Source organism: Centroberyx gerrardi, chromosome 3, assembly GCF_048128805.1.
Source record: "Centroberyx gerrardi isolate f3 chromosome 3, fCenGer3.hap1.cur.20231027, whole genome shotgun sequence".
NCBI lineage: Eukaryota > Metazoa > Chordata > Actinopteri > Beryciformes > Berycidae > Centroberyx > Centroberyx gerrardi.
The window spans coordinates 19,263,829-19,276,225 of NC_135999.1; the positions used below are offsets into that span (position 1 = coordinate 19,263,829).

General features: G+C 43.2%; 2 protein-coding genes across 3 annotated transcripts; both read left to right on the forward strand.

Annotated features, from left to right (window-relative positions):
* Positions 1-96: 96 nt before the first annotated feature.
* tmc8 (transmembrane channel-like 8) lies at positions 97-7,021 on the forward strand. The gene is made up of 16 exons (XM_071915328.2): positions 97-405; positions 1,647-1,884; positions 2,342-2,490; positions 2,618-2,752; positions 2,850-2,902; positions 2,996-3,135; positions 3,250-3,397; positions 4,018-4,191; positions 4,303-4,454; positions 4,550-4,619; positions 4,840-4,937; positions 5,101-5,287; positions 5,799-5,929; positions 6,063-6,218; positions 6,554-6,632; positions 6,872-7,021. The coding sequence occupies exons 1-16, from the start codon at positions 366-368 to the stop codon at positions 7,010-7,012; spliced, it is 2,091 nt and encodes a 696-aa protein (XP_071771429.2). The 5' UTR covers positions 97-365; the 3' UTR covers positions 7,013-7,021.
* Positions 7,022-7,828: 807 nt separating this feature from the next.
* Positions 7,829-12,348, forward strand: LOC139924307 (Fc receptor-like protein 5). 2 transcript variants are annotated; one of them, XM_071915330.2, is made up of 11 exons: positions 7,829-7,919; positions 8,020-8,046; positions 8,391-8,672; positions 9,252-9,548; positions 9,751-10,023; positions 10,575-10,913; positions 11,043-11,099; positions 11,184-11,294; positions 11,417-11,444; positions 11,532-11,622; positions 12,053-12,348. In XM_071915330.2, exons 1-11 carry the CDS (start codon positions 7,880-7,882, stop codon positions 12,071-12,073), a joined length of 1,566 nt encoding a protein of 521 aa, XP_071771431.2. In that variant the 5' UTR covers positions 7,829-7,879; the 3' UTR covers positions 12,074-12,348. The 2 variants fall into 2 exon arrangements, with proteins under 2 accessions (XP_071771431.2, XP_071771434.2); XM_071915333.2 differs by lacking the exons at positions 11,417-11,444; positions 11,532-11,622; positions 12,053-12,348 and having other exon boundaries at positions 11,039-11,099.
* The last annotated feature ends 49 nt before the right edge of the window (positions 12,349-12,397 follow it).

Below are 12,397 nucleotides of genomic sequence, written 5' to 3' on the forward strand. Positions count from 1 at the left end.
AGCAACGCCTATTTCTGCATCCTGTCATGTGATTTCCTGAAGCTGCAGTCAGTTTGTGTATTGACAGATCTAGCATCTGTTTCACCTGTCAGAAAACAGACTGCACCAATAAGACTGGAAGAATAACACTAACTCCAGACCAGTGTTCAGGGGTCTTGAATGTGAGATTTGCTGCGGGGTGAAGAGCGGTGTGGATTGATGCGGAACTAGCATTCTTCATACAATCATCTCCAGAGCCTAAACGCTTTGTGTGATTGTGTAAGTTGCAGTGTAGGTTGTGTGGTTTGCTGACATGCGTTTCATGTGAGGCAAGTGTGTTTGTGTGTTTGAATATATATAGCTAAGAGGAAGTGCAGGGCAAGAAAATGGAAGAGCACAGACCTGTCTTCATGAGACTCCAATCAGGTAATAGAAATGTGTTTTTTTGTGTGTTTGTGTGAGAGAAAGAGAGAGAGGACATCTTGCTTGCTCCCTATTGCATGTGTGCATATGTGTGTGTGTCTGTGTCAGTAGATTTAAGCCAAGAGAAACACTTAGAAATCGATACATGATACATGCCTTTAACTGCTCAGTTTATTTCAGGTGAATAATGTTGACCATTTGCTGCTAAATGAAGTGAGAGAACTGGCAAACATTCTTTGATTAACATCTGATTAACATCTTTCGGTCTCTGTGTTCTTTGTGAATAGGTTTCTTCCTGTTCAGGTATTCATTCATTCATTCATTGTCTTCACCTGCTTATTACTGGTCAGGGTCACAGAGGGGGCTGGAGGCTATCCCAGCATGCACTGGGCTGAAGGCAGGGAGACACCCTGGACAGTTTGCCAGTCCATGACAGGGCCAATATACTGTAGATAGACAGACAATCACAGTCATATTCATACCGATTGGCAATTTAAAGACTCCGATCCACCTGACCCACGCAAACACAGGGAGAACCGCAGATTCCACACAGAAAGGGCCAGAAATGTTGTTATGGAGGGTAAACAGTGTTCAGTGTTTCCCTCTGTTGAAGTTAACTGGAATTGCCCTCCATTTTCTTTCTTTCTTGAGGTAGAATGAAGAAGGAATGAATTTGCATAATTCAGATGTGGGGGCTCTAGTCACATGACTTGGACTCGAGTCACAATTTGAATTGCTTGAGACTTGACATGACTTGTATTTTGATGACTTGAAAAGGTTTCCAAAGTCTTGTCAAAAGATCTTGTGTTTGTGTAAATTACTTAGATTGAAAGTTAGGAGATTTGTTCCACCAGACGACTGAATTTAAATTCTGTTTTCTGAATTTGTATGGAATGATTGAATTTATTGTTTTTGATTTATTGATTTATTATTAAGTTGAAACTGATCATAGAAATCAAACTCATGATGCACTTGCCAACTTTTTATACTATTAAAATGATATTGCATTGAAAATCCAAGATATTTAGTTTTCTTTAAGATGTTAAATTGATACTGGACTCTTGATTTGTTCTGACTTGACTTGGTGTTCTACATTTTGACTTGGGACTTGACTTGACACTACTTATGCCTCAGGACTTGAGACTGACTTGGGACTCAAGCAAAGTTGACTTGGTCACACCTCTGGCATAATTCAATACATTCATATACTGTATGTGTCATTCTCCCCCTTTCATTCCCCACAGATGAGAGCGATCATTCCACCCTGTCTACAGATTCCTGTGTGTACCATCAGACAGAGATCTACGACCAGCTGCCCAGCTCCCAGGCCGCCCGGCCCCGGCAGAGCGGCTGGGAGGCCTGCGAGGCGGGGCGGGGCGGGACGCTCCAGCATGGCCACCTGTCCCGAGGAGCCAGAGACAAGGCGTCGACCCAGCCGCTCAGGGACATGGCCGTGTGTATTCAGGGGAAGAGAGAGGCCAGGTGAGGGAGCTTATGTCACACTCCTCCAACCAGCTTTTCCTATTCCTGTATCCCATAGAAAATCAAAAACAGCCCCGCTGCATTCTCACAATTTCTCTTCCACTGCTAAAATTTCCCTTAAATTCCATCCTAGTCCAGTCTCGCTTATCTTGTGACAGAATATTTGCCTCTCTACACCATATTAAGATTTTAAAAGTACATATTCTGCATCTTCTGGAACATTACAGTCATCATATTTGTTGTATATTGTATGTCCAAATTCTCTCCTGCTCTTCCCTTTAAAAAGCTTCACATTCAAACCAGCTTATGAAGGAATGTAGACATTGTTGCTTAGCCTTTTTGTTATTGGTTTTGGAGCAAATATTCTAGTAATGATATTTGCATAGTAAAAACTATACAATGTCCAAAAAGTAGTGATTAAATATTATGTTTACATTTGGTTCTATCTGTCAATTAGGGAAAGGAGAAAGCTGCAAATACGCAACATTGGTTTTTGGGAGTCCTGGAAGAGGAGTCAAAGTATCAATAGGAAGAGAGTGTGGTCACAGGTGGGAGAGGCTATGTCAGGCCTGTTGCCATGGCAGCACGTTCTCCACACCATCGGAGGTAAGAAAGGCCTACAGGACATACAGTATAGTGTAATTCTAAGTGCATTATTTCACGAAAAGCACTTGAATGTTGTTGCACACCAAACCATACAAACAAATTCCTGATGCTCACCAATCTTTTACAGGCAGATTTGGGATAGGTGTCAAGGCCTATTTTGTATTCCTAAGATATCTGGTTTTCTTGAACCTACTGCACTGTGGTATTATCGGGGCTTTCATTCTGACGCCTACAACACTGTATGGCAGGAGCAACAGCAGCGGTGAGTGAGCTGCAATCCTGGACTTCATTATATAAACCGGAACTGGACGTAGACTCCTAAAAATAGATTGTTGTTTTTATTTTATGTGCTCCTCCAGAACCTTTGACCTTTGGAGGCAATGACACAGTTTTGGACTTCTTCCTGGGGTCGGTGAGTGTTTGTTTGTGTTTTTGTGTATGTGTGTGTGTGTGTTTGTGTGTGTGTTGCAGTATATCATCTATCTTTATCCTCTCCGTTCCCCAGGGCTTCTTGGAGCGTTCTCCAGTCTTCTTTGGGTTCTACACACGCGGTTCTCTGAATTTGCTATGCTTGAACACACCTCTACTGTACCTCACTGGAGTCCTCACTATCCTCTTCCTCAGTCTCATCATGGTGGTCCGCAGGTCAGTTGGCAACAAGGCAAAAACATCAACACATTATCCTTACATCTGAAAGAACATGTACATATCTTGCATCTGAAACACTGTAAGATCAGTTACTGTAAACTTGTCCAATAGGACGACAGTTGGCTTCAAGCACACCTGGTTGCTGGGGAAAGGTTACAGTGTGAACATGAGCTATAAGATCTTCTGCGGCTGGGACTTCACCATCCAGGACCCTGCTGCAGCCAGTCTCAAACACAGCTTCATCAGAAACGACTTCAAGGTGAATGAAGGGGTGACACATACCTGCATGCACGCTGCCGCACATCCAAGTGTGCATAAAACGCACGTATGCACATGTACACACACACCCACACGCACGTACACATGTGCATACAAAGATATGAGGTGTTTAAGGTCAGTGGAAAGTAATGTCCACCTCATAGTGAAAAAAGCCCACCGGAGACAATATTTCTTGCTCTTCTCATCTGATTGAAAGTGTGCTGACGACTGACCTATTCAATTTCTGAACTCTTAATTAGTGTGGCAATCCATGTTATTTGATGCACTTTAAGTTACTCTGATGTACTTTAGGACATTTGAACTGTATTTATAGTATTAGTTTTCCATTCCTTTAAATGAAACTAGCTAGAGGAAGGGTGTGTATGTGTGATTCACTGATTATGTGTATGTGTGATATATTTTTTATGTTTTAAATGTGCTTGTGTCACCAACGAAAATTCGTAGCAACCCTTAGGTGGGAATGGCAATAAAGTTGACTTGACTTGACTTGACTTGATGTATGGGTGATCACAGTTCAAAGGATCTTGGATTATAGTCAGGCCGGTGGATTAAGTCAACCACTCAGTCTTCCTGTATGTTTCTCTGTCCGTCTCTCCTCAGTTGTACCTGGAGGAGCAGAGTTTCTCACGGCGCGAGGCTCAGCGGACGCTCGTTCAGTGGGTGCGTCTCTACTTACTGAGGTTCATCATCAACTCGATAGTTCTGTCTCTGCTGGGCGGAGCCTTCTGCCTCATCTACTTTGCCACGGTGACGTCGCAGTCCGAGGCCCAGAAGGTGAGACTTTCATGCTGACTATATGCTAGACTCGCTTCGTGAAGTCATATTATGGTCGTGGCTTTGGCCTCTCGGTGCAGCCGTGCTCATATGTGACACTGTCTTTCCTAGAGCGGACACTACTGGTTGGTCAGCCTGTTCCTCCAGTACCTCCCTCCTATTGCCATCACCTTGGTCAACCTGGTCCTCCCTCACATCTTCCGGAAGATCTCGTCTTTCGAAGATTACTCCTTCACCATGCAGGTCAATGCCACCCTGGTGAGGTAAGGCGGGAAGAGGAAAATGCATGCTAACCTATGCACACACACACACACACACACACACATTCCTTCATAGATTCACTCCGTCTTTTCCTCAGGAGCATCTTCCTGAAGTTGGCCTCTCTGGGGATCTACCTGTTCTTCCTCTTCAGAACCAACAATCAGCTAGTGAGTTAAGACTGTCAGCTGTGCTTCAAGCTGTATTGCTCATCTTCCCTCATATCTCTCATATATCATAATCATAAGTCGAAAGTGTTTTGTATAATAAGTAAATCAATGCTGTTATCATTCATTCAAACGTTCAGGACGTTGAGATGTGATTTCCGGCAGATATTTGGAGTAATTCTTGACCTGTCCTTGTCTTTAAAGCAATTTTTTTTTCTCACAGTGTTGGGAGAACCAGTTTGGTAAAGAGATGTACAAGCTCTGTATCTTCGACTTCCTGGCCTCATTCTGCAACACCTTCCTCTTGAACTACCCCAGGAAGTGGGTTTGTTTCAAATCAACCATGTCTTTCTTTCTTAGTCATCGTTTGGTTTGAAGGAGACCAAATGCAAATGTTTTGTTGTTTTTTTTTTTCTTTCTGGAGAGAAGGCCATAACAGTGTTTATGGACTTCCCAATCAAGCTGCCGTTCCTCTGCCTCACAGGTTGTTGCAGGAGAGTTACCCATCATCCTGGCTGGCCCGGTTGTCAGGGAAACAGCGCTTCCTGATCCCTTTCAATGTGCTCGACCTGGTGCACAACCAGACAGTGAGCTGGGTGGGAGTCTACTACTGCCCTCTGCTGCCACTCCTGGAAACTGTCAAACTGGTGGCGACGTTCTACATCAAGAAGGTTGGCTGGTGGCAGATGGGAGTTACAGACTGTGTATTTTAACTGGTTTCCCCTCATTGACCATTCTCTCTCTCTCTCTGTCTCTCTCTCTCTCTCTCTCTCTCTCTCTCATCTGTTCATGAGTGGAGGTAGTGTAAGTTAAATACCTGCTTATGCTGATTTATGCACTGGTTTCTGAATGGATTTCTAAGCGGAAGAGTTTTATAAAGTAGTTTTTTAATTAAAAATTCTTTCTCTCTCTCTCTCTCTCTCTCTCTCTCAATTCAAATAGGCTTGACCATATACAGTACAGTAATGCCAAAACACATTCATAAGGTCAAATAACAGAATAACAAGTCGGAATAAGAATGATTAGGGCTATTAAGATTAAAGATTCTCTCATTTTCTTTAGTTCACGGTTCTGCGGTTGGCTGATGACAGATGGGAGTTACTAACCATCTATTGCATTTGAACTATTTTCCCCTCATTGTCCATCTCCCTCTCTCTCTCTCTCTCTCTCTCTCTCCTGTAGTTCACGGTTCTGCGGTGCTGTGTGGCGGAGCAGAGGATGCTCCGAGCCTCCAGCTCCTCGGTTTTGTTCCACTTCATGTTGCTGTTGGGTCTCCTCATGGCTGTGGCCACACTCGGATTCAACCTTTACCAGTAAGAACTCACACAATAATAACAATAACAATACTTAAGCTTGAAAACGATATTTTCAGTACTCTTTCCACCCCTGCTCAGTTCATCTCAATCCAACTTGTTCCTGATCCTCCTCTTTCCCTTCTTCCCCCAGGTTCTCCCCGTCCTCCGCTTGTGGTCCGTTTGGAAACGGGGCGAGTGTGTTTAATGTGACAGACGTGTGTGTGGACAGTCTCCCTTCGGCGGCCCAGAACGCTCTCCGCTACCTGACCTCTGAGGCCTTCGCCCTGCCGCTCATCCTGGCTGAGATGTAAGTGACAGACATGCCAGACAATACAGTATATTTAACTTTACTCTGGTAGATTTGCTCAGATGGAAGCAAACACCGGCTCTGTATTTCCAGTGTGCTGAGTTTTTCCAGTTTGAAGGAATACAAATATATAAACTGTTGTGAGGTGGTTTTGACCTAAAGCTCTTTTGGGGCGAGAGAGCCGGAGACGCCCTGCCTACATCTGCAACCAAGTTGTTAAACAATAACGATCGTTTACTGCCACTGAAAACAAGTTACTTTAAAATAGACATGTGATACTTTCACCTGACCTGCTGGAACAGAATCTCTCAATGAATCTGAATCTGTTTCCTCAGTGTAATCTTAACTTCCTACGTGTCGCGGAGACGAGCCAATCAGAAAGCCATTGAGAGACTGAAAGATATGCTGGTTATGGTAAGTCACGCGTCACCACACAATGAAATAACTATAAACACGCCATATAAGACAGATAAGGAAATACGCGGGCTGCAATCAGTTAGTTTGGTTGTGAAGTGAGTGAATCTTTCATACTGGTGTCTATTAGTGTGTCATGCGCTTGTACTGTCTGTGTGTCTTGTGCGTGTATCCATGTGTTTGTGTGCATACATGTTCAAACACTTGTGTCAATAAACATGTATGTGTTTCCCTCACAGAGCAGTTCAGATAAACGTTTCCTGGTGAAACAACACGCCACACTGCTCAGAGGTCGGAAGAAGACGCAGACAGCTCCTGCAGGCACTGAGGAGGACAGCCCCGCCAGCAGAAGGACCGCCCTCCACACATCTGAAGAATGAAAAAGATTTTTGCTGATTTCTGATTAGAACCCCCAATTCAGGGTTGCAGTTCATAGCAGAAGCTGTCCGTCCACAAACTTGAATTCAAAAGAGTAGCTTTGCTGAGTGACGGCAAGTCTCAGAGAGTGAAACGTTGCACTTTGCTGCCTGGGAGGAGTCTGGTGGGCGGAGGTTGCTTTAAAAGTCGAGGATCCATGAAACTGTCACTGTTCCAGTCCACATGATACACAAAGATAAGAAAAAAACTGTCTGCAAAACATAACAGCAATGTACAATTTCCCCCTCTCTTAATTTATCCTTCATGTTCTCTCATCATCTCATATTAATTATAAAAATAATAATAGAAATAATACGGTATGGTAATGTTTTAATGTTCTTGTAAAGTGCAATTACAGTGTTTTCCTTCTTAAGGCTGAGTTAAGCTTGTACATATAGAATGTGTGATCTCTTGTTTTGTTTATGAATAATGAATGTATGTGGACTGAATTATACTCAACATTTCTGAGGATATTCATAGTATTACTTTAGTATTACAACATTAATATTCCAATATCCCATTATACAGGTTGTATAACGGAGGGTTCTATGATCAACTGTTTTGTTTATTTTTATTTCTCCTTTTTTAAACATTGTGCTCATTAAAACCTTTTGTGTTTTTGAGTTTGTGGGCTTTTTTGTTTTGGTTATATTGGTGTGTTGGCATAGATACTTAAAATTAAGCCAAACACACAGCCTAGTATGTTATCTATCTGTAACACACGTGTAACACCCCTATCCTTTACACACACATGAATTGCATACACACACACACACACACACAAAACCTAGCATGAGAAACCATGTCATTGATGAATACGGAGCACTGTTATGAAGAATTTACAGATATTTCATTTGTTGCCAGTTTTGGGTGAGTTAAAATATTGTTTGACAAATGACATTGTAACTCAGTACTTTAATAATTAATTTAATATCAGTCTTATTGTACTGTGTTGTTGTTGTTTTTTCAGTTTTGGCAAGTTTGGTCGTCAAGATAAGTAAGTTGATCAAAGTAAATGTAAATGTAAAATGTCAATAAATTCAATGTTTTCTGGCTCAGAAGCTTTCAAATACATACTGCATTATACAGTGGTGTAGAGTAATAGTAGTTATAGCAGGAGATTGGTATACTGCTAAGAAGATGGTATAGTTTGACCACACTCTGTATGTTTTATGTGTGTCAATGAGAACACTTTATACACCTAGAGAAAGATATATGTTTATTCTGTATATCTGCATATACCCTCTATATAACTTGGTCCAGGACTAAAGCCTGATCACATTATGGGTAAATGCCAGTTCTCGACCCAAACTACTTCCCAAGCTGCTTTTCTTCCTCCAGGTGGATCAGTCTCCCTTCGCCCGGTGCTGACGGGTCCGGACAAGGCCTACCTGGGCTCTACGGTGGAGTTCCAGTGCATAGCGCCGGAGTCGTCTCCACCCGTCACCTATGTGCTGATGAAGGACGGTAACGTCCCGATCACCACAGGCACCGACCTCCAGGGAGACCAGCCTGCCACGTTCTTCTTCAAAGTGGCTGTGTCGTCAGAGAGGTCGTACAGCTGCAGGGCGACAGCAGGAGGAGAGACAGGAGTCAGCAGCAGCATCAGGCTGCTGGTAGTGAGTGAGTACCAGAGGGAGAGAGAGAGAGAGAGAGAGAGAGAGAGAGAGGGAGAGAGAGAGAGAGAGAGAGAGAGAGAGAGACATGGCATGGGACAAGGTGCATGGGTCCGTGCAATTAACTTAATATATTTGCTTTTTTTGTTCATTTTTTCCATTACAGATTCAATCATTATAGAACAAAACGCCCCCCCACTACTCCGAAAAAAAATCGAATTACAACTAAAATACAGGGCTTTTTATGGTAAAGCTCAGAGTAGTACATATTCCCTAGTGATACATACACACTAAATGATCAATCTTCACCAAATAGATATCAAACAAGACTTTGTGGAATCAAACAGTTGGTACTATAAATACAGTCACCTTGTATATTCAACATATTTAGACATCCATTCCCATTTTACTTCCCCTAAGAAGTGACCTATTTGTTTCACTTTCTCCCATCCCGCAAAAAGAGGGAACTCTTCACTTGCTGCTTCTCTCTTATTAGAGCTTTAATGTTCCAGTGATTTTGCTGAAGACAACAATTACATAACCTCTTCCTCTCATCCCCAACCCTCTGCCCTTCCCTCATCTTTAGCTCCTGTGTCAGGAACCAGATTGACCTCTGACCCCTTCCCCCCTGTTGCATACGAGGGGTCACGCCTCGTCCTGAGCTGTGACGTCACCAGGGGCTCCCACCTCTCCTACACCTGGTTCTTCAACAAGAGGGAAGTGACATCTTCGGCCCTACCCTTGCTCCGCCCCGCAGGGAACAAGCTAGTGGTGGAGAAGGTGACTTCAGAGCATGCTGGGAACTATTCCTGCATGGCCGGGACCAGCATGAAGGAGAACAGCAGGTTTTCCAGTAGTGGGGAGGTCCAGGTGACGGTCAAAGGTAAATATCAGTTGAAAATACAACACTTTAACAACAATACCTTAAAATAAAACGTCGAAGACACATGTGGTCTTCTATCCAGCACCTGGCCTAAATAGAGGTTATATATGCACACTTCTACTTCCCCTTTTTGTTTTTAACATTTAACATTTATCCCTCTCTCCATCTTTCCCCCTCTCCATTCCTTCCTCTCCTCCTCCAGTCCACTTTTCAACACCAAGCATCTCTTTCACGCTCTCCAAAGAGGGGGACAATTACAGCGGTAATGTGACCTGCTGGTCATCAAGCGGGAGTCCTCCGGTCACCTTTTACCTTTTACTAGACGACAAGGAAGCAGGCTCTGTCACAGCAACTGAGTCCCTGGTTGCCTGGTTCCCTGTTGCCATGGTACCCGGGCGGGACATGGGCGTGGCGCAGTGTCGGGCGCAAAGTGAGGTGCAGCAGCTGATGAGTGAGCCTCTGACTCTGGAAGTGGGTATGATGATGATGATATTAGCTCGGGTGTCCAGGCCTTTTCCATCCCTCTTTCACAGCAAGATCTGACATCCCACATGTGGGTTTAAGGGGTGGGGCTGTTCCCTAATATCCATGGATTAAAATTTAAACTTCATTAGTCCAGTTCATTAAAATAGTCCAGTTCATTGTAATATCCTCATAACACTTGGACATTTAAAAGTATTTTAAAACAGTGGATAGGGGGGTGCTTGCAGCAAATCTCTTACAGGCAGTTATTTTATAAATGTATAGCCAAGAGTACATTCTCACAGACCGCTTATTAATCCAATTAACTGTCTAATCAGAACAATTAACAAATAGATCATTGCAACCAAGATCAAGATAATTTCAACTTGACACTTTTTCCATTGAAAGACAAAGAAAACATCACAAATGGGCTTGAAAGTTGCTGCCACAAAATAAATTGTAGAAATCGTAGAAGTGGGTATGAGCCGTACAGATACGTGAAGCGAATGTCTCTCTCTTTCATCTCCTCCCTTTCACTTCATTCCCCCCCCCCCATTGTTCCAGTCCCAGTCGGAGGCCGGGCGAAAGTGGAGGTAGAACATCTGTACAGAGCTGATTCCAAAATGTCTGCTGTCAGGCTGCACTGCCAGCTGAGCAGAGGAACTTTCCCTTACTTCACCTGGCTCTTCAACGACTCTCTCCTCCCCACCGAGGCCCATCCAGACTCCCACATTCGGCCTCTCGTCCCCGACCCTCACTACGCTTTCGCTGACCAGAGACGGACCCTCATCCTCTCCAGGCTGGGCCCAGAGGAGTCTGGGTATTACCGTTGCCGGGCGAGGGACAGCTATGATGACTCCGGCCCCTGGGTGGAGAGCGCAGCTGAGCTGGTCCGAGTGACAGGTGAGACGGTCAAGACTGCAGGTGTTACAAAAACCTCCAGACTAGTCTAAACATTTGATAGAAATGTCCTCCTTATCTGGGGTTTCTGCACTCTTTACCACATAATACTTTCTACTTTCGATCAGACAGGATCCTTAACTGCATGTCCTGAGCAACTCCCAACATCTTCCACTGCAACACCGCCAAGTAAAAAACACATATATTTAATTGACTTATATACTGCATACACTGTGTATAATGCTTCATTGGCCTGTCCATTCTCTCCCACAGAGGTTTCCTTCACCACCATCGAGTTTATCACCATAACATTGTGCTGCTTCGTGTTTCTGACCTTGGTCGGGGCCGTGGCCTGTGTGATCAGGATGTTTGACCGCAAGCAAGGTGCGCGCGTGTGTGTGTGTTAGTAAGAGATTGAGTGATCAGAATTGATAACTGATTTTAAAAAAGTCATTCTCTCCCTCTTTTTCTCTCCCACGCCCCCTCCCTTCTCCTTTCTTTCTCAGCTAATGTTCGCACTAATGCAACGACAAAGTAAGCTTTATTTTATTGGACCTCTAAAGTGTTATTTCCGTAATTCAAATCACCCAGTCATACATTGTCTGTACCTTCCCATCCCAGTTCAGGTGCACTTCCTCTGTCCGCAACCACTTCCCAGTCTGAAGGCAGGCAGATGGACACATCTGACATAGACAGTGATGTCCAGAATCAGGTATAAAATCCTACATGCTTGTATCAATACACAACACTGCATGTATACACAATTATTTAGCATCAACTTCTTAGGAATTGAAAATAAAATGGAAAAATGTCTTGTTGACATGCATTTATTTTTGATATTTTACACTGCAATGTCAATGGTTGAGCTTGACCCCAGGGTGATAACATGATTTTATGAAGCAGTTTTCAATATCAGCTACACAGTAAAAATACAATAAAACAGTAAAATAAATAAATAAATGAAATTGGAAAGAATTGGTTTCTTTATTCACCTTCTTAACCCCCAAATTTGACACATCGTGCAGAAAGTAAATAAAATGAAGCGTTCCTTATGATTTTGATAATATCTGAAACAAACTGAACTAATTTAACCAGAGATGAAGGACAAGACATGATGACCGTTCTCCCTCTCTCTGTTTCAGACCATGGAGATCACAGTATGACATGTGACGACTCGACTCTGCACCATGTAATCTCTAATCAGACAGATCACTTCCTCCTGCAGCTTCCACTTTCTGCTCTCAAATCAGCAGCCATCTTTGTTGTTCTATAGGCATTGCAACGATCACTTTGCCTCAACTGCTACTTGCTTACAAACACATTGGTGGAGCCATCAGTTGAAAATAGTGGGGGATTCGTTTTTACAGCAAAACTACACTGTCAGAACAACACTACTGTATTCAGCCACCTTTTGTGCAAATAAAAATCCATATTTAAACTGCTGTTTTGTTGCATTTATTATAGTAATGATAGTAATTGATGCCTGA

Bases quoted from the DNA above. Each gene is read 5' to 3' on its own strand.
- tmc8 (XM_071915328.2), top strand. From the start codon at position 366: ATGGAAGAGCACAGACCTGTCTTCATGAGACTCCAATCAG. The intron at 2,491-2,617 runs GTAAGAAAGGCC...AATCTTTTACAG, and splicing joins CGTTCTCCACACCATCGGAG to GCAGATTTGGGATAGGTGTC. The intron at 4,192-4,302 runs GTGAGACTTTCA...TGTCTTTCCTAG, and splicing joins CGCAGTCCGAGGCCCAGAAG to AGCGGACACTACTGGTTGGT.
- LOC139924307 (XM_071915330.2), top strand. From the start codon at position 7,880: ATGAAGAATTTACAGATATTTCATTTGTTGCCAGTTTTGG. The intron at 11,100-11,183 runs GTAAAAAACACA...TCTCTCCCACAG, and splicing joins TTCCACTGCAACACCGCCAA to AGGTTTCCTTCACCACCATC. The intron at 11,623-12,052 runs GTATAAAATCCT...TCTCTGTTTCAG, and splicing joins ACAGTGATGTCCAGAATCAG to ACCATGGAGATCACAGTATG.